The sequence below is a fragment of the Choloepus didactylus genome, chromosome 2, assembly GCF_015220235.1.
Source record: "Choloepus didactylus isolate mChoDid1 chromosome 2, mChoDid1.pri, whole genome shotgun sequence".
NCBI classification, from domain to species: Eukaryota; Metazoa; Chordata; class Mammalia; order Pilosa; family Megalonychidae; genus Choloepus; species Choloepus didactylus.
The window spans coordinates 228303073-228322921 of record NC_051308.1 but is presented as its reverse complement, the minus strand read 5'-3'; the positions used below and the strand labels follow the sequence as shown (position 1 = coordinate 228322921).

Genomic DNA, 19849 nt, shown 5'->3' with positions numbered 1-19849 from the left:
TTTTTGCTTTTCTGTGCCCAGTGAGCCCTCACATGGGTTGGTCTTGCTTGGAGGCCAGAAATGAGGGTGTGTGGGGCGAGCATCGGAAGAAGAGGCTGGGAGACCTAAGCCAAGGAAAAGATGAGCCTGGCTGCTCACAGCAAGTACTTACCATTGCCCCCGCTGCCTTCGAGATGCCAATCAGACTCTGCTAGGCCATGTCCAGAGCCTGTAGGGAAACGAGGGGTCCAGTCGTTGGACACAGCCGCCCTGTGGGCACCATGTCCAGCTTCAGGGCCCAGGAGCAAGGCGGGGTGCAGCCAGGACCGCTCACCTTGTTGGCAGCGTGGGCCAGAGAAGCCAGGCAGACAGAGGCAGTGGGTGCCCCGGCAGGTGCCCCCATGCAGACAGGGCTCACGGAGCTGGCAAGGGTTCTCCTCGTGCTCGCAGAGGTCTCCTGCAGGCCGGAGCAGAGGTGAGAGGGCAGGGGCTGTGGCCCTGCCTGCCCCACGCCCTCCCTCCCGATGCCCCAGGCAGGCTCACCCACCTTTGAAGCCATCTTGACACAGGCACTGGAACTCATACTCGCCGGCGGGCAGGCACGTGGCACCATGCTGGCAAGGCTGGCGCTCACACGGGGAGCTGTCGTAGCACTGCCCGATGCCCTGGCTGCCCAGGAAGCTGTAGGTGAGGTCCAGTCGCTTTCCATTCACAGAGACCTGTGGGCACAGGTACACCGAGGGCCTAATGGGGGCATGGGGTGTGCCCGCAGAGAGAAGGATGCAGCAGAGGGTAGCTGGGAGCCCAGGGTAGGGCTTGAGTGGCAGCAGGGGACTCTAGGGCTGCGGTGGGCCACGAGTATCCCTCAGGGCAGGCAATCCTCAGTACAACCCTCCAAAGTAGGTGTTATCATCCCCATTTTACAGATGAGGAAACTGAGGCTCAGAGAGGAGCCATGTCTGGTCCCAGAGTCTTGAGCTGGTTGCAGGGGTGGCCTGGTTTGCCTCCCCTCCCCTCTGCGACTCGTCCCCTGGCCGCAGGTCCTCACCTCGCCCACGCAGCCCTGGAAGTGAGTGCTAATGTTGGTGGCTGGGGGCAGCCGCATGGAGGGCTCCACGCCGCCCAGGTAGAGGGGCGTCTGCAGGTTGAGGCCCTGGCTCTTGCCTGGCGAGGAGCGCAGCACGGGGTGCCCGCCGTTCACCTGCAGGCTGCCGTCCTTGTTGAGGCGCTCTGCGGACACGCGGTGCCAGCGGCCCAGGGCCAGCGGCTCGGGGCTCCGCAGAACGGCCAGCCCTGGGGAGGACACCAGGCAGGGCTGGGCACTCGGGGGGCCCCCGCCCTGCCCCACCACACACAGATGCCAAAGTTCCCCCAGCCCCCTGGTGTCCCAAACGAGGAGCTGGAGGCCCGAGAGGATGAGAGACATGATGGAGGAGGAGTCTGACTCCTGAACTTATTCTACCCGCCTCCTGGGGCCATGGACAGCCAGGAGGGTACAAAGCTTGGCATCCAGAGACCTATCTCCGTCTGGCGCCCAGTGCTTACCTGATCCCAGCTCGTAGCGGAATTCCAGGTGCCCGCCCACCATGGCCAGGGACACGAAGTCCTCCACAGGCCCGCTCTTCCCCCCACTGAACAGCAAGAGTCCGTCGGGCACGAGCGGCTTGAACTCGACGTCCAGGCGGAGCTCGTGGTGTGTGTTGGTGAGGGCGGGCAGCACCAGGTAGGAGCCGGTGCCCGACATGGAGGGGGTGGTCACGGTCACACCTGCAGCAGCTCAGCTCAGCCGGGGGCAGGGGGTGCCAGAGCCCAGGTGGGGGGTCCACCAGGATCCCCACCTGCCCCCGTCCCAGTCCCAGGGGCTCTGGGCAACAGCTGCAACAGCACACGAGCCCTGGCCCCTGGCAGGCAGGCCAGGCTGGGAGGATCCCCAACAAAATGGGAAGCCCCTGAGGGCGCCCTCATGTAAGGGATCCGGCTGGGCAGAAGCTTGGCCGGGTGACCTTGAGGTCTTCTGGTTCTGGCATGAGTTGATGGTTCACAGAGCCCATCTTGGCTTTGGGGGGCCCCTGCCCGGCCTCCCCCGCCCTCACGGGTGTCTCAGGCCTGGCTCTACTCACCTTCCTCACATCTCACCCCCGAGCGGCCCAGGTGACAGCGGCAGGTGTAGCCTCGGCCGTCGGGCCGGTTCACACAGGTGGCATCGGGCCCACAGGCCTCTGGGTGGGGAACACGGCCAGTGAGGAAGACACCGGGGTGACTGGAGGGTTGTGGAGGGGGCTTGATGTCAAAGCCCTGCCTGCCAGCCCGGGAGGGCTGCATCAGGAGGTGGGCGAGGCCAGGCTCGGTGCGGCCTCCGGCTGCCCAGAGGGCTGAGGAGGAGGGACTGGGTGACGGCGGGGTGGGGAACAACTGCGCGTCTGCGTGTTCCAGACAATATGTGGGGTGGTGAGTACCTGGGTAAGAGTCCTAGGTACTTGGGTATCAGTAAAGGAGAGGGACAAGTACCTAGAAATCAGTGACAGGAGAGGCGGGTGGACACCTGGGTGGCAGCTATGGAGGGTAGGGTGAATGTTGGTGGCAATGATGGGGTAGGTACCTGCTAAGTACTTGGGTACGAGTGAGGGAGTATGGTAGGCACTCGGGTAGCAGTAGTTGGAGGTGGGGGTGCATACAAAGAGGCAGCAACGGGGCAGAAGTGCGTGCCCGGGGTGGCAGTGATTGGGGGTGGGTCGCGTACCTGGGTGGCAGTGCAGGGACTGCGAGTGCTCGCAGCGGCTCCCCGTGAAGCCGGCCGGGCAGATGCACATGTAGCTGCTGCTCTCCGAGTCGTGGCACTGGCCCCCATTCTGCAAAGGGGCCCCTGGAAGTCAGGCGGAGAATCCTCTGCCCCTGCCCCCACTCCCTACCGGGCTGTGACGGGGCAGCCAAGAGGCGTGGCGGGGCGCAGGGTCACCTGGCAGGGCCGGTCCCGACAGGTGGGGCAGTGGGAGATGCCGTGGGCCGTGAGGTTCAGGTCGTGGAAGGTGATCTCCTCGCCCTGGATGCGCAGCTCCCGGACGCAGCCTGGGGGGCAGGCAGGATGAGCAGGGGTTTGGGGGGGGTGGGTCCTGGAAGCCTGCATGTCCTCCCGGGCTCCGGGGCTCTGCCTGCCAGCCAGGGGACGGGGAGGGCCTCACCTATGAAGCCGCTGCTCTGCCCCGCCTTGGGGATGGCGCCGTAGTCGGGGTAGCCGCCCAGGTAGAGCTCCTCGTTCAGGTCCAGGCCCTGGAACTTGCCCTGGGGAGGGGGGAAGTCGGGAATGGCAGGCAGAGGCTGGGCAGGAGAGGCTGGGGGCTGGGGCTGGATGAGGGACCCGGGGTGGGCTCTCACCTGCGAGGTCCCGTTGACCGGAGCCAGGTTGCCCACCACCAGGGAGCCCTGGGTGAGGCTGCGCAACAGGGTCACGGTGTGGAACTGGCCCAGGGTCAGCGGCGTGGGGTGGCGGATGGTGGCCATGCCAGAGCCTGCGTCAAAGCTGCTCCGTGGGGCGGGGCCGGGGCAGGAGAGGGTGGACACGGAGTTTGTGAGGAGGGCTGGGGAGGGGGCCCGGCCTGGGCGAAGGGGCACTGGAGGAAGAGTGTCACTGTTTCCCGGCCTGGGGCTGCACCAGGCCCTGCCCCTGCCTCCTTGTGCCCCCCACCTCGTTCCCCAGCCCCAGCTCGCCCCATCCCTGACCCTTCCCCAGGGCTTCTCCTCTCCCCATATCCTTTCCCGGGAGCTTTTCCAGAGCAGCCCACAGGGATCTGATCACTCCCTGGCTACAGCTTCACTGATCTTCCCAGTTCTCTCTGCAATGACCTTCTGTGGTTCTTGGTTTATGGCACGTCTTCCCTACTAGAATATACATTCCCACAGTGACCAGAACTCAGTCTGCTTTGCTTGTGCCTGGCACACGGTAGGAGTTTGGCAAATAACTGTTGAACGGACAAAGGAATGCATCCAGACCTGTGGGAGCCCTGCCCCATAAGCTCGTCCTCAGCTTCACGGAGGGTTTCTGCCCCATTTGCTCAAGTCTGACGTTGCTTCCTCCTCCACCTGACTGGCATACTGTGCCTCCCCCAGCAGACTGGGTGGCCCCAAGAGGAAAGACCACGTCTCCTTCGTCCGCTAGAATCTTCCCTGTGCACTCAGCCCAGGGTGGGGGATGCCCAGCCAAGGCCCTGCCATCCTGTCTCCCAGCCCCTCCTTCTCCCGGGGCGGGCGAGGGTCTCACCGGAACTCGGGCCTCCCACCCACGAGGCCGAAGGAGATGAAGTCGGGCTGCCTGCTGGCCAGGCTGGTGGGGCTCCCCGGGCTCCGCTTCTGCCCGTTGTACAGCAGCATCCCTGGGCAGGCACAGCCGTGTGAGGGGCCTCCTGTCCGGCCCCGAGGCCCCCGTCTGCCCCGGCCCGGGCAGGACCCACCCCTCCTCCCTCAGTCTTCCTGCTCTCCTGCCCCTGTCCCCCCCCTCCTTTGCACACCCGGACATCCGGGGCCTCCTCACTATCTCGATGGGAACCTCTAGAGGGGCCTTGCAGAAAGCCCCCCCAGCAGACCCTGCCACTGCTTCACACACTGTCAGGGCCACCCGAGGGGGGGAGGGAGGCAGACTCACCCGAGTAGAGGAGGAGGCCTGGGCGGAGAAAGGCAGAGAGCCGTAAAGATGGGAGGAGTCAGATGAGAAAGAGAGAGGAGGAGAAGAGGGTGAGAGACGGAGAGAGGGGAGGAAGGAGCAGAGGGGAAGAGAAGACGGGCCCAGAGGATGGATATCCAGGTGCCAGGGGGAAGCTCAAGACAGGGATGTCACAGAGGGGCTGGACGGAGGATGTGTGAGAGGGGCCCCAAGTGAGAGGCCCAGCAGGCCTGGGGGGCTGCCAGGGCTGGGGCTGCGATGGCAGTGACCCCAAGAGATGCTTGCCCCAGATTGGGCCCCCCAAGTCAGCTCCTGTGCGGCTCACCATCAGCCGAGTCAGGCCGGAAGGTGATCTTGATCTCGAACTTCCTGTAGGCATCCTTGATGGTGGGCAGCGGCAGGAAAGAGTGGGGGGTCTGCGTGAAGTAGGGCACCACTCGCTCTGCCAGCAGAGAGCACAGTCAGAGAGGATGGCCACCCGGGGCTGGGTGGGGCACTCAGGGCAGGGGGCTCTCTGACCTGGCACCTGCAGATGGGCGAAGGCTTTGACCTTGCCCTGGCGGTTGGTGGCGGTGCAGACATAGGTGCCTGCGTCCTGAGGGCGGACGGAGGGCAGCATCAGCACGTTGTTCTCCAGGTGGCTGTTGGGGGGCAGGCTGCCGTCCAGCTGCAAAGGCGGCAGCACATGGGACCCTGGCCTTGGCCTACACCTCCCAGGGGGCCAGTCTCCCACCCCTGCTTCAGGCCCAGCCTCCTGCCAGGTCCTGGGGCACCAAGATGGCTCAGCCCTGGTCACCGCCCCGCAGGTGTGCCCGTGGGCCCCTGCCCAGCACTCACCTTGGTCCAGGTGATGTCAGGGGTTGGGTAGCCAGAGGCCATGCAGGGGAAGATGGCCGCAGAGCCAGCGGGCACACGAACCTCGGGGGGCGTGGAGATCTGAGGTAAGGCTGAGGGGGGGAGGGGGACATGCCATGGACGGGATGACGGCCACCGTCTGTATGCCCAGCCATGTGCCTCGACTCAACCCTCACACTACCCCTTGGGGGGAGGCACTGTGTCCCCATCTTACAGATGAGAGAATTGTGGCTTAGAGGGGAGAAGGAACTGCTCACTCCTGGGGGCTCCGATGGGACAGGGCAGGGCCAGGGTTCAGGGACAGGACCGTCTGACTCCCAGCCCGGGCCCTCCCAACACACCTACTGCCTCTGCGGTGGGGCAGCTGATGGGGAGGAAGGGGCTTCCGGGAGGGCTCCGCACCTGGGCAGAAAATCGTGCAGCCCCTTGGGGACCTGGGAAAGGGGTGCTGTGGCAGTGTGGCTCAGGAGGTTTGGGGGCAAGTCATGGGGTTCGGGATAAAAAGGAATTGCCTTGAAAGAAAAACAAGATTTGTTTCTTGGCCCTGCATCCTGTGCCCTTGTTTCGCTCTGTTTCATGTCTGTGTCATGTTTATGCCTCTGCCATCAGACTGGACCACAGGTATCCCCCATCAGGCAGGCACCCAGGCAGGCCAGGGCTAGGGAGCCTGTTTCCTCTTGGACCCCTGCCCTTTCCCTGTTAAGTTCCAGCCTGTCCCAGGGGAACATTGGCTTTTGTCCCCTGCTGCCGCCACTTGTTATGAAACCTGTCCCTTGAATACACAAGAGAGCGGAGATGAGGAGTAAAGCAGGCGAGGCCTCCCGAGACCCCTGGTGCCCGGCCCGGCCCCCCACAAGGGCCCCTGTGGCCCTCACCCTGCACGAGCAGCAGCACGTGGGACTGGGTGGTGCCGGCGGGATTGGTGGCCGTGCAGCGGTACTGCCCCGCGTCTGCCAGCTCCACGTGGGGGATCCTGACGATGCCTCCGCTCTGCACGACGCCTGGCCGCAGGTACCCGCCCACTTTGCTCCACGTTACCTGGGGCTTGGGGTCCCCCCGCGCCAGGCACTCGAACTCCACGGCGTGGCCGACCACCACGGTCTGCACGGAGGTCCGGATGTTGATGAGCACCGACGGCAGGGCTGGGGGAGGAGGGAGGGGCGTACAGGTGAGGCCAGCCCGCGGCAGTCCCCAGGGAGGCTGCAGGTGGCCCCGGAGCCCTGGGCATTCATTTCTTCATTTGCTTTGTCATGCACGCCTTCACGAAGACTCCCTTGTTCCCTTTTGCTTGTTCATTTTGTCACTTACTGACACACTTACTTGCTCATTGGTTTGCTGACCACCCACCCGCTTTATCCATCCACACACCCACTCCACCCATCCTTCTGCCTTCTCTCCTTGCAATATTTTACCAAGCCCCTTACTTCAGGCTAGATCCGAGCAAGATGCAATTGAATAACTGAATAATTCTTTCTTCTTATGCATTAAAGGAGCTTCCTGGGGAACTGGTCCAAGCCCCCTGCCTCCACCTCCTTCTCATCTCTGTCCCTCCCTCGTTCTCAGCAGAGGCTGGAAGCCGCCCCCCTACCTTGGACAACCAGCTGGGCACGAGCCTGGGCCTGTCCCCAAGGCCCATGGGCCTGGCAAACATATGTCCCTTGGCAGCTCTGGTCCAGGTTCTGGATTCTATGAAGAGAAGATAAGAAGACCTCAGAAGACGTGAGGAGGCTTTGCAATTGCGTGGGAGTAAAGAGCTGTCAAAGATGAACACACGAGGTATCCTTCTAGTCTCCCAGAGTAGGTAGGTAGGTAGAGTGGGTGTCACCACACCCACTGTAGACAAAGACCTTACGGGTGAGAGCTCAAGATCACACGGCTGTCAAGTGGCAGAGCTAAGATCTGAAGTCAACTCTATGTGTCTGGACCTGGGGCCTCTTCTCTTTCCTCTAATGATAAAAATATGAATATGGGCACTGTTTACTGAGGGCCTTATGTGTGCCAAGTACCCTGCGAAGTGTTTTAAGCAATCTCCTTTCACTCTCATAGAACCCACGGTCCAGCTGAGAAAACTGAGGCTCAGAGAGGCAGTGACTTGCCCAAGGGCACTGCTCCATGCCGAGCCCTAGAGGGCAGGTATCTGAGCTCAGCCCCACTGTGTGCCCTGGGCCGGGTGCTGAAGGCCAGGCTTGGCCCCTGCCCCACTCACCGAAGCACCCCGTCCTGCACGCTGTGGCCGGGAGGCAGCTGACCCCCTTCCTTGAACCAGCGGAGCTGGGTGCCCCGGTGGCTGGGCACGGCACAGTGGAACTCGACGCTGGCCCCGATGCTCTTGGTCTCCAGCTGAGGCGTCACCTGCACAGTGGGTGAGGATCCTGCCGGGACGGAGGTGGTGGGGAGGGAGCCAGCAGGGCCTGCAGGGACACACGTGAAGGTCTGCATGTATGTGTGTCTGTGTGTCAGATCCCTGGTGCCCCCCGGGGGACCCAGGAAACCCCTGATCCAAGGGACATTCTTCTGGTGGCCTCTGAGCAGGAAAAAAGACCTTTCATTGCTTCTAGAATCTTGGGCCTGGCAGCCCTTATTCAGCAGATTCATTCATTTGCTCACTCGTGCAGTCATCAGTAAGCCCATGGAGGGCGAGGGGAGGCTGGCTCCATGCTTCTGCAAGCTCTTGGCCTTCGGGGAGGAAGGCAGCACGAGACAGAAGCAGAAGGGGTGAGTACGGGAAAAACTTAGACATTTTAAGAAAGGACAGCAAAGACTATTCCAGCTCCAGGCTAAAGTAAGACAGTCGAAAATAAGAAGATCCAGGGATTTGGTCACAGTGAAGACACATATTTGTGCAGAGGGTGGATGGGAAGGTGAGTACAGATACCCAGGGGAGAGGGTATAGATGCATATCATCACCACCAAGTGCCTACTAAGTGCCATGAGCTTTCCCTGTGGGTATGGTTCTCCTCAGGCTACACAGCAGGCATTGTTCTCTCCACTTCTCAGGTAAAGAAACTGACTCAGGGAGGTTAAAGACTTGGCCAAAGTCACCCGGCTAGCAAGTGACTGCGCTATGCTGGGAATCCAGGCATGTCTGACTGCAGAGCCCAGGCTCTTAAACACTGGGCCACATGCTTTTCTGCTTCTAGAATCTTGGGCCTGGGCAACCCTTGTTTGGCTTTGTGGCATGGACATGGGAGACCACAGGGCACGGGCTCTTTTGGAGATCCACCGAAGCCCTGGGCATGGGGTGGGCACTGCCATCACACAGTCATCATTGTCACTCTCAAGCATTTTCCTGGCCTGTTCTGGCTGCTGAGCTGACCAGTTCCAAGCCCTGCCCTGAGCATCCTCAGTCTGGCAGGGGAGGAAGAATGTGGTTTTTCTATTTACACAATAGCCTCTGGCAGTGCACAGTCAAGGCTACAGGAGGGAAGTAGCAATGAGAGCTAGAGGAGCTGAGAGGACAGTGACCGGAGGCCTTCCTGGAGGAGGCAGGCCAGACTCAGGCCTTGGAGAGTATGGAAAAGCAAGGCATTCAGGGGGGTTTATATAACCCAGGTGTGGGTTCCCTGGTGCCCATGGCGGGGTAAGCGAGGGGCCCGAGGAAAGCTGACCCCTCCTGCCCACCCCGAGGCTGGGGTGCTCACCTTGGACGAGCAGCTGGGCGAAGGCTTCAGCTGAGCCCACCTTGTTGGTGACCTGGCAGCGGTAGCGGCCCGAGTCCTCGGGGGCTGCAGGCTCAAAGCGCAGCAGCTCCTTCCTGGCGGTGGCCCTGCGGGGGAGGCTGCCACCCTCGCGGCTCCACTGGAAGGTGAGCGGGGGTGTTCCGTGAGCCAGGCACTGCAGCTGCACCGTCTCCCCTGCTCGCACCGAAGCGTGCTCTGGGATCGTGGTGGCATACGGTGGGCCTGTGGCAGGGGACATAAGAGATCAGTGTGGGGCCAGGGCAGAGGTCAGGAGGGAAGCAGGTGACCTGGCAAAGGACAACGAAGGATGAGAAAAGCAAAGGTCCCAGAAGGGCTGTGGGTTTCGGGCAAGGGCAAGCTCTGGGGGCCTGCGGTGCACGGGCCTTTCAGATGGGGTGCCTGGGGCCCTGCCCAGTGGGTGGAGGGGCTCGGGTCTCCAGGCAGTGCCCGGGGGGGCAGTCCGAGGAAAGGGGGTGAGCGACTTACTCTCCACGTGCAGGACGACGGTGGCCTCAGCATGCCCAGCAGGGCTGGTGGCATTGCAGATGTACTGGCCCGAGTCCTGCTGGGCCACCCGGGGGATGTGCAGAGTGTCGCCCTCCAGCTGGTGCTGCCACGGCAGGGGGGAGCGCAGCTTGGACCAGTGGATGGTGGGGGTGGGGCTGCCTGTGGAGTGGAGTGGAAGGCGGCAGAGGTCACGGGGCCACCCCGTGAGGGTGGGGATGACGGGAAGGGCCCAGGTGATTCTGCCCCTCCATGGTGTGATGTGGGGGGCACTAAGTGGGCCCCTCAGCCAACACCGGGAGATGCCAGCAGGAAAGCCCCCTCCCCAGGTATGACATCATCTTCAGGTCTCTTGGGTCTGCAACTTGGCCCCGGGGCCCCGCGGCTCTGCCGGCCCCATGGGCAGCCCCATCCACACCTGTGGCTGAGCAGCGCAGGGTGGCTGTGTGTCCAGCCTCCACGGTCAGCTCGGCTTCTTCCACCTGCACCTGGGGGGCCCCTGGGGCCACAGTGCCCGTGTCCACAATCACCTCCACCCGCTTCTGCGCCGTGCCCAGTGCATTCTGAGCCAGGCACACGTAGATGCCCCCATCTGACGGCTTAGCTGATGAAATCTGGAAGAAAGCAGCAAGGCGGCTGGTTACATGGGTGCTGGGGGGAGGGGACTGGCGTCAACCCCCACCTCCTGCTTGGTTTTACCTTTTCTCTCTACCTTTCCCTTGATTTTTAGCTCTCAGCTGATTGGCTTTAGTTTGTCCATCCGGCCACTTGCTCACCCATCCCCCCACCCACCTACCCATTCCCCCACCCATCCACATACCTATTCCCTATTTCTTCACGCCTGTCCTCTCCCTTCTTTCTTCCCTCCCATCCTCCAATCTACCCACCCATCCAGCTATCCCACCCCACCCTCTCCCCTCCACCTCCTCACCCCCCACCTGCCCGCCGCAGCTCTCTCCTCTAAGCGCTGCCTCCAGGCTGGGCCCTGCACCGGGACCCGGACCCAGGCTGGCCCACGGGGAAGCCGAGCCTCACCTGCAGCACCGTATGGCTGTCCACGACCCCAAACGTCCGCTGCTCCAACTTGAGGGGGCTGCCGATACGGGTCCACCGAGCAGAGGAGCGGGGTTCCCCGGCACTCACGCACTCCAGGGTGACGGCCTTGCCGATCTTCACCCGCACGGGGCCCTCGGGGAGCACGGACACTGTCGGGGGCCCTGCCCAGAGGAATGACACCCGCTGACGCACACGCTGGGCTCCCCGGTCACGCACACTGTCACCGAGCCCATCTCAGTGGTGGCTGGGTGGGCAGAGCTCCCCCCACCCATTGCACTGATGTGGAAACTGAGGCTCGGAGAGGGCAAAGGTCCAAGGTCACGGAGGAAGACAGGACTTAACCTGGAGAGTCTGAGCTCAGAATGAGGCTGGGAACGGGAAGGCAGAGGCCCATGGGGGGGGACCTCACCATGCACACTGAGGTTCACGACGCTCTGGGCGACGCCGTAGGCGTTGGAGGCCACACAGATGTAGGTGCCGTGGTTGCTGGGCCGGGTGCCCACAATGGTGATGATGGAGCCGTTGGGACTGATGTGGACATTGTCTGTGGGGTTGGCATTGGGGCAGGGCAGGGTCAGTTAGGGCTGAGCTGGCCCCAGGCTGCCTTCCCACCTTCCGATGCCTGGGCACTGCCTCCTGGGACATCTGCACCCCACGCCCTTGACCCCTCCAGCCTGGGTCTGTCCAGCTCAGAGCTGTGGATGGGAGAAGATGCAAGGGTCCTTGGACTCTTTCCAGCCCCTTCGCCGTTCAAATGGGGACGCTAGGCCCAGAGAGGGAAACGGCCTTCTCCAGGGCCAGTGAGTTTGGTGCCATCCCTGGCCTTCTGCCCCTGCCCCCCATCTCACCCTCCAGCTCCTGGTTCCGGGTCTTCCACTCGAGGGTGACGGGGGCTGCCCCGTCATGAATGAGGCACTTGAAGCTGGCGTCCTGGCCCCGCTGCACCGTGCGGCTGGGTGGGTCGATGGAGATGACAGGGCTCCTGAGGCCTGGGCGAGGGGGGGTGCTGGGCTCAGCAGGGGCGGCTCGACCAGCAGGTGCCAGGCCTGGACGCCAGGGTGCTTCCCCTCCTCACCCCAGCCATGGCACGGGCCACACTCACGGTAGGAGGAACCTGCACTGGAGGGCACCGTGACCGTGAAGGAGGCCTCCTGCTCGGGGCCTGGGTCGCTGGCCACGCGGCACACATACTCGCCAGAGTCGGCGGGGGCGATGTGGTGGAGCCGCAGCCGGGAGCCATGGGTCTGTCGGAGCGAGGACGGGGCAGCCATCAGGCCAAAGCATGTGGGAACAGGCCAGTCCCCAAGCCCAGCTCGGCCAGCACCCAGGAGTGCTCACGAGTCTTGGGAGCTTGGGGCTCCGGCTGCTGGGGATGGAGGAAGCTTCATTCTTACACCCCTGGAAGTCTGACCCCCCCACTTTTCAGAGATGGCAACCGAGGCTCAGGAAGTGACCCAGCAGCAGAGCCAGGGAAAAGACCCAGGTCTCTCATCTCCCAGGCTGGTAAACTCGTCCCTGAAAGTATCTTATCCCGTGTGGTCCCCAAGCAGGACAGCAGTTGCTTGAAGTTTGGGGTACAGAAAGCACCTGCAGGTTGAACCTCATCTGCCCCGGAACCTCCCCCATCCTGGCCCCTGTACCTGGTGCCGGGCGGGGAGGCTGCCCCCGCGCCTGTGCCACGTGACCTGGGTGTGGGCCTGCCCGGGCACCACGCAGTTCAGATCCAGCGTCTGCCCTTCAGTCACGTGTGAGGAGGAGGACTCGATGTAGACGGGCTGGGCCAGGCCTGGGGCTGTGGGCACAGGGGTGGGTGAGGGGCAGAGCTCCCAGGGGTGAGAGGCAAGGACCTCAGGTAGGCACAGTGAATGCCGACTGGGTCCTCCTGCGGGTGCGGTGGCTTCAGGGCGGCTGGCACGGCTGAGCTCCCCTCCCCTGAGGGCTGAGATGCCCAGCTGAGACCCACGGGCTGGGGCGTGAGGTGGGGGCTGGAGGGCCCCTGTGGAGCTGAGACCAGGGCCCCACTGGGGGCGCGGGGAGGAGCGAGGCCAGGAAGGGGCCCCAAGCCTGTGTCCCAGCACTGCCCACTGCTCCTTGTCACTCACCAGGAATGGGGCGTGGGCTGGAGGCCTCAATTGTGACCAGGACAGAGGCCTCCAGGATGCCCGAGCTGCTGGTCACCTGGCACAAGTACTCGCCAGAGTCGGCCGGGGACACCTGATTCAGCCTCAGCAGGGGGCCGTGGACCTGGCCAGGGTCGGTGAGAGCAGAGAGGGGTGAGCTGGGGGGCGGTGGCCAGGCCTTCACATGCCCAGATGTGGCCTGTGTCCTGCCCGAGGCGCCCCCTTTGACTCCACGGACATTGTGGTACATATGCTGGGATGACCTTATTTCTAACAGAAGGAAGTCACTGTCTTGGGTGAGAGGTGTCCTTCTCTCCTGTCCCTGATCTCCTGACTCCCCGTGATCCTCTGCCCCGACTCTTCCCAGGCACCGGCTGCTGGTGCCACCTTCCCTTCTGGGCTGGGTCCAGGAAGAACTGCCCCCGTGGGCCCACATCCTGTTTTCCCCAGCCCCGTACCTGGTGCCGGGCGGGCAGGCTGCCCCCGCGCCTGTGCCACGTGACCTGGGCGTGGGCCTGCCCAGGAACCACGCAGTTCAGGTCCAGAGTCTGCCCTTCAGCCACTCGGGAGGACGAGGTCTCGATGCGGATGGGTGGGGCTCTGCCGGGGACTGGGGCACGGGGAGAGGTCGGTGAGCCGGGACTACCACCCCTGGGCCCTCAGCTCCTGACCCTGGTTGCCCAGATGTTCAGACAAGAGGCTGCCTGGAGAGAGGGTCCCAGTTCCAGCCTGGCTTCCCCCTCCTGCTGCTGCATGGAGGCTGGAGCAGCCTGGGGTGGGCAAGTGCCTCAGGTCCAGGCCCCTCTCCCAGGCAGGGCTCCCCCATCTGTCCCCCTCCTCTGAGCCTAGCATCACTGGCACCAGGGCTCAGGGCCAGACCCCTCCACACAGCCCAACATTCCCAGACTTGGGGAACATAAATGTATCAGTGCCCAGCACCTCAAAGTGCTACAGCAGTTTGTTATTCAGCACTTTGTGTACTAAGATCATGAATTCTGCTATAACCACACGTCTCCTGTGTTCGTCATTACCTGACATTTTCCTCTCAACTGATTTACTTGATAATACTTAAATACTTAGCCCCATGATCAGCAATGCTTTCCATGAGGCCAGGACAGGTTTGGTGTGTTGCTGTGCTTTTCCCCCTAATATCCCACTATTAAAATAAAAGATGCTTATTAGGTTACCACCTCAAATCCCTCTCAGCATCCCCAGAGGTGCCATCCCAGGCTTTGGAAAAGTCACTGAACTGTACAAGAGCTCAACTCTCCCCACTTTAGAGATGGGGAAAGCAAAGCATGGAGTGGGGGAGTTCCTTGGGCAAACTCCCCGAGCATGGCAGAGGAGCTGGGGCTTAAGCCACGTGTGGCAGACCCCAGGATCTGTGCTCTCAGCCCTAGAGATGAGCGGGAGCCGCCCCATGGGCCAGAGTCCTGGCCTGGCTCCTCGGCCTGGGTCTCCCCCCTCTCCCAGCCAGGTTGACCATGTGGGTGGCAGGAGGTGGAGGTCTGAGATCAGAGGGGAGGTTGTCTCCAGGTGCCGGAAAACACCATCCCCCCATCCTCTGCCCAAGGTCTCCCTCCCTGTTTCCGCCCAGACCCACTGCAGACCCTCACCGGGAACACGAACAGTGCTGGAGCCGGAGGCTTCGATGGTGACCAGGACGGAGGCCTCCAGGGGGCCGGAGCTGCCCACCACGCGGCACACGTACTCGCCCGAGTCAGCTGGGGACACCTGGTGCAGCCGCAGCCGTGAGCCGTGGGCCTGCGCAGGGAAAGGGGAGGGTGGACAGAGGAGCAGGGTTAAGGTGCCATCTGGAATCCCTGAGGGCCTGGGGCCGGGTCTAACCTCTGTCCCAGGTGGGCACTACCCCTGCAGGGCCTCCCAGGCCTCCTTGGGGGGCAGAGCTTGGGGGCCGGGTCTCTAGCCGGGGCCTGTGCACCCAGCAGCTCTCCCACCACCTTCTGCCTTGTGTACCTGATGGCGACTGGGGAGGCTGCCCCCGCGCTTGTGCCACGTGACCTGGGCGTGGGCCTGTCCCTGGACCACACAGTTCAGGTCCAGCGTCTGGCCTTCAGCCACTTGTGAAGACGAAGATTCAATTCTGATGGGCATGGCACCATGAAGGTCTGGGGACACAGACGGACACGTCGGGGCTTTGGCCATAGTCCGATTTGGGAATAGGTGGGTTGGTGGGATCCCCAGCCTTAGAAACCCTCCTCCCCCAGGGAAATGATAACAGCAAACACTTATTAAGCACTTATGGTATGCCAGGCACTGTTCCAAGTACTTTACACGTATAAACTCATTTAAGCCTCACAAAATTCAGACATAGCACCACCCACCAGGACTTTCTGTGAGATAGAAATCATGTGACTTTTGAGCACATGAAATGTGATAAACTGAATTTTTAACTTAATTTGCATTTGAAAGGCACTATAGGATGGCACAGTGCTGTGAGGTTGGAACGACTGGTATCCCCATTTTCCAGATGAGGAAACCGAGGCTGAGAGAGGAAGTGATTGGTTCACATCCCTTAGTGGTGCAGCTGGGATTTGAATTTGCAGGATTTTGCAGATCCTCTGCCCTGGACCACCACCTGTGTCTGAGGACTCCAACTCCAGTGCTCCTGCTCCCCGCACCTCCACGCCCCTCGTTGGACTCACCGGGGGCGCTGCTGGGGCTGGGGGTGACCGAGACCGTGATGGAAGTCTCCTGGGCCTCGATGTTGTTGTTGGCCCGGCACACGTACTCGCCCGAGTCGGCCACGGACATTTGGTGCAGACGCAGGCGGGAGCCGTAGGCCTGGGTGGGGTTGGGGAGGGGGGCAGATGATCGAGGGCCACGGGGCCGCCGGCTGGCTCTGGCCTCCTCCCAGGCCTCTCTGGCCAGACCGGCCAGGGATGCTCTCGTCTACCCAGGACGAACCTGCTGGGGCTTCCAGGGCAAGAGGGGTGACGGGGCTGCCCGCACTGGCTACCCCAGGAGGTAAGGTCCCCATCCGCGCTGCCCCGGCCCCACCCTGTACCTGGTGGCGGGCAGGAAGGCTGCCCCCGCGCTTGTACCACGTGATGATGGCCTGGGGCTGCCCGGCGACCACGCAGTTCAGATCCAAGGTTTGCCCTTCCACCACTGTGGGCGACGAGGACTCGATCCTGATGGATGGGGAGACGCTGGGCACTGGGGACGGGGGACACCAGCAGCACAGCCAGAGTCAGACACAGGGACGGGGCCTGGGGCCTGCTCCCGCCTGCCCGGACACCCTGCCCTCCATGCTCTCACCGTGGGAGGACCCGCTGCCCTGGATGGTGACAATGAGAGACGTCTCCTGGGAACCGGCACCGTTACTGACGTGACACACGTACTCGCCTGAGTCGGCCGGCGTCACCTGGGGGATCCGTAGCCGGGAGCCCACGATCTGAGGAGGAGGAGGTGTCAATGGGTGGGGGTCCCTGTGGCCTCCTTCAGAACCCCGCATGGCCCATCTCCAAACCGGGGTGGACAGCGGCTTGAGCCTTTGTCCTGTTCCGCCTGCCACCCCTCCAGAAAGCCTGCTGGGAACTTCCTAGGCATTCCATGGCACCCTCGCTTTCTTCTACTGGGGCTCCTGAGAGGAGACCCTGGGTCTTATTCCATTCTAGAGTCTCGGTGCTAGGCCTAGGACTTGGAACGGAGCAGGTCCTCAAGGAAATTAAGTGAGAAAGTGAATTATAGAATGTTCTGCTAAAATACTGGATCCAACTGAGGTCAGTGAGACTTCTCTCTGTATCCTCAGCTCTGAACCAGCACCCAACCAGGATGCTCAGTGTTTGCTGAATGACTGAATGAACAGAGTGCGGTGCTGAGTGCCCCGTCCCCCAACTCCCCACCTGATTTTGCCCGCCCTGCCCGCTGGCTCCGCACCTGGTGTCGGCTGGGTAGGCTGCTTCCACGCTTGTACCAGGTGATGGTGTGAGGGGCGTGGCTGGCCACCAGGCAGTTGAGGTCCAGGGTATGCCCATTGGCCAGGGAGGCCGAAGATGACTCGATGCGGACAGGGTACACCACGCCCTGGGCTGGGAGGGTGAGACAGGAGCCAGGGTGTGGGAGCTGCCCAGGGTGGAGCCCGTAGTGGCTCTCGCCATTTGCCATGACCCCTGGGACACTCACGGCGCTGCTGGATGGTGACAAGGACTGAGGCTTCCTGGGTGCCTAAGCTGCCCACCACGCGGCACACGTACTCCCCGGAGTCGGCTGGGGTCACCTGGGATAGCCGCAGCCGCGAGCCGTGCACCTGGGAGGGGCAGGAAGCCTGGATCAGATGCTGGGCACCGGGGTCATGGCCAGGCTCCTGGTCCCTTCCCAGGCCCCTTCCCAGCCCAACCCTGCCAGCTGGAGCTTGATAGGCACTTCCAGGGAGAACCACCATCCGTCACCCTGCAGCTCCCCTCTCCCAAGGACGAGTGGGCAGTTGGGCCTTGGGCCTTGGGAATGAGGGAGAAGGAGTGGGGTTCAGTGTTTATTCACATGCTATGGGGTAGGTGAGGCTGGCAGTGAGAACCCACAGTGTGAGGAAAGTGGGGATCAGAGAAGTCAAGTGACTGCGTCAGGTCACACAGCAGGCAGGTGGCAGAGCAGCATCTGCCTGTGGTCTTTATTTCGCAGCCACAAGAGTCCTTCCCTTGCTCCCCACCTCCTACCTGGTGCCGGGCAGGGAGGCTGCCCCCGCGCCTGTGCCACGTGACCTGGGCGTGGGCCTGCCCAGAGACGAGGCAGTTCAGATCCAGTGTCTGCCCTTCAGCCACATGGGAGGAAGACGACTCGATCCGGACTGGGGGGGTGACCCCAATCGCTGGGGACAGAGGGCAGAGGGTCAGTCCAAAGCTGGGAGGGGAGGAGAGATGGGTGTGAATGGAGGGGCTTCAGGTTTCAGGTGAGGTGGAGTCTGAGGCTGGGCCTCCTGACCCTGCCATCGCTGGGGTGGGGGGCTGACCCTGGCTGGTTCCCCAGCCCCTGGCCACCCACCAGTGCCACTCACCTGGCCCAGAGAACGCAGGCTCGATGGTGACCAGGACAGAGGCCTCCAGGGGCCCGGAGCTGCCCACCACACGGCACACGTACTCGCCAGAGTCGGCTGGCGACACTTGGTGCAGCCGCAGCAGCGAGCCGTGGGTCTGGCCAGAATGGGGGCAATGTCAGAGGGAGTCTGCGTGGGACCCTTGCATCTACCACCCTGCCTTACACTCTGATCCCCAAGTCTCAGCCATCAGCTCTGGATCAGCTTCGCGCCCTGCTTGGGGACAGGGAAGTGGGGACCTCCTCCCAGGAGTCAAGTGACAGGTCAGAGCTATGGTGAGTTGAGCAAACATGCTAATGCCATTTCTGTCAATTTTAAGACACACACTTTAACATCTCTGAAATCTAGATGCATCTTACAATTGATAATCTTACAATTATAAGTGACAGCTTTTTCTTCCCCTTAGAAGTACAAGAGATAATAGTGCATCTTACAATCGATGGTGTCCTCAATTCTATAAAATACGGTAATAATAATAGCTAATGGTGTTACCATAATCATAACAGCTCACAGCACATTCTCAGAGCCAGAACTCTGAGCGCTTTGCTTATATATTAATTCACTTGATCCTTAAGACAACTCTATAAGGTAGATACTGTTATTCTCACCTCACAGATACTGCAACCATGGCACAGAGAAATGTGGTAACTTGCCCAAGGTCACACAGCTAATAAACGGCAGAACCAGGATTCACACCTAAGCTGGCTGGTCCTGGAGTCTGGGTTCTAACCATGGCGCACTCTCTGCCTTGGCAATGGGGTCCGAGGCCTCCCCTTCTCTCAGAGGAGCCTCTAGGCCCCCACCCCTGACCGCCACCATCCAGGGGCTCCCCTTTTCCTCCTCTTGACCCTTCCATCCTCCAGCCCCACACCTGGTGCCGGGCAGGGAGGCTGCCCCCGCGCCTGTGCCACGTGACCTGGGCGTGGGCCTGCCCGGGCACCACGCAGTTCAGGTCCAGCGTCTGCCCTTCGGCCACGTGCGAGGAGGAGGACTCGATGCGGATGGGCTGGGCGCCTCCAGGGGCTGGGGGCACAAGCCGGTCGCCAGTCACTCCAGTTCTTGGGAGCTGCCCCAGCCCCTCCTCCTCCTTCCCTCCCAGCCTGGCCCGGGGGCCCCACTCACGGTGGATGAAGTTGGCCCCCTGGGTCCCAGTGACCGTGACTGTGACGGAGGCCTCCACGCCGCTGCTGGTCCGGCAGACGTACTCGCCTGCATCCGCTGGGGAGATCTGGAAGATGTACAGCCGGGAACCACGGACCTGGGCAGCAGTGGGCAGGGGTGTCAGAGGGGGTCTCCAGAGCCCAGCAGAGCCTCCCCCCAACTCCCCTGAGTTGGAACCACCAGCTCCTCAGCTCAGGGGCCACCAGGACCCTCACAGCTGCCCCCTTCTCCTGCCCACATGATTCCGCTGTGGCCGGCCGCCCCCTCTCCCCGGCTCCGTGTACCTGGTGTTGGGCGGGGAGGCGGCCCCCCCGCTTGTACCACGTGACCTGGGCGTGGGCCTGCCCGGGCACCACACAGCTTAGATCGAGGGTCTGCCCCTCGGCCACCGTGGTGGATGAGGACTCAATTCTGACAGGTGGGACGGGTCCTGGGGCTGTGGGGACAGAGGTGGGGTGGTAGATGTTCCCCCTCAAGAAAGAGCAGGAATTTTCGCCCTGGAGCTAACTGAGCCTCATCTTCGGAGGCCAGGCCCATGTTTTGGGGGCTTGAATCCTCATCTAAGGAACCCCAGGGAGGGTCAAGGTAGCTGAGGCTGGGAGAGAGGGAGAGGAGGCAGGGCAGGAAGATGAGGAGTGAGTGAGGTGGCCAAAGAGGAGAGTGATGGGAGAGGGTGCATTACTAGGAGAAGCAGAGGTGGGGGGGGCTGCTGCCAGCTGCAACAAGGGCCTCCTGCCCCCAGGCAGCCATGGGAACGGAGGCCCGGACCTCACCAACCTAAAGG

The 19849-nt window shown here is 62.4% G+C and overlaps 1 protein-coding gene across 1 annotated transcript in view; it reads right to left on the bottom strand.

Moving 5' to 3' along the window:
* HSPG2 (heparan sulfate proteoglycan 2) overlaps positions 1–19849 on the bottom strand; it is a 99015-nt gene that overhangs the window by 4514 nt on the left and 74652 nt on the right. Inside the window, 39 exon segments of the mRNA XM_037828248.1 lie at positions 152–208; positions 314–436; positions 527–698; positions 1028–1272; positions 1525–1746; positions 2100–2198; positions 2720–2828; positions 2936–3045; positions 3159–3258; positions 3352–3496; positions 4235–4346; positions 4959–5075; positions 5153–5300; positions 5471–5580; positions 6364–6630; positions 7077–7174; positions 7695–7899; positions 9130–9390; positions 9655–9834; positions 10091–10286; positions 10708–10889; positions 11138–11272; positions 11577–11717; positions 11831–11972; positions 12369–12520; positions 12831–12972; positions 13307–13458; positions 14465–14612; positions 14826–14977; positions 15515–15653; positions 15877–16028; positions 16131–16266; positions 16752–16903; positions 16998–17121; positions 17528–17679; positions 17866–18001; positions 18776–18927; positions 19027–19162; positions 19350–19501. Of these exon segments, the coding sequence (XP_037684176.1) occupies positions 152–208; positions 314–436; positions 527–698; positions 1028–1272; positions 1525–1746; positions 2100–2198; positions 2720–2828; positions 2936–3045; positions 3159–3258; positions 3352–3496; positions 4235–4346; positions 4959–5075; positions 5153–5300; positions 5471–5580; positions 6364–6630; positions 7077–7174; positions 7695–7899; positions 9130–9390; positions 9655–9834; positions 10091–10286; positions 10708–10889; positions 11138–11272; positions 11577–11717; positions 11831–11972; positions 12369–12520; positions 12831–12972; positions 13307–13458; positions 14465–14612; positions 14826–14977; positions 15515–15653; positions 15877–16028; positions 16131–16266; positions 16752–16903; positions 16998–17121; positions 17528–17679; positions 17866–18001; positions 18776–18927; positions 19027–19162; positions 19350–19501 (5853 nt within the window).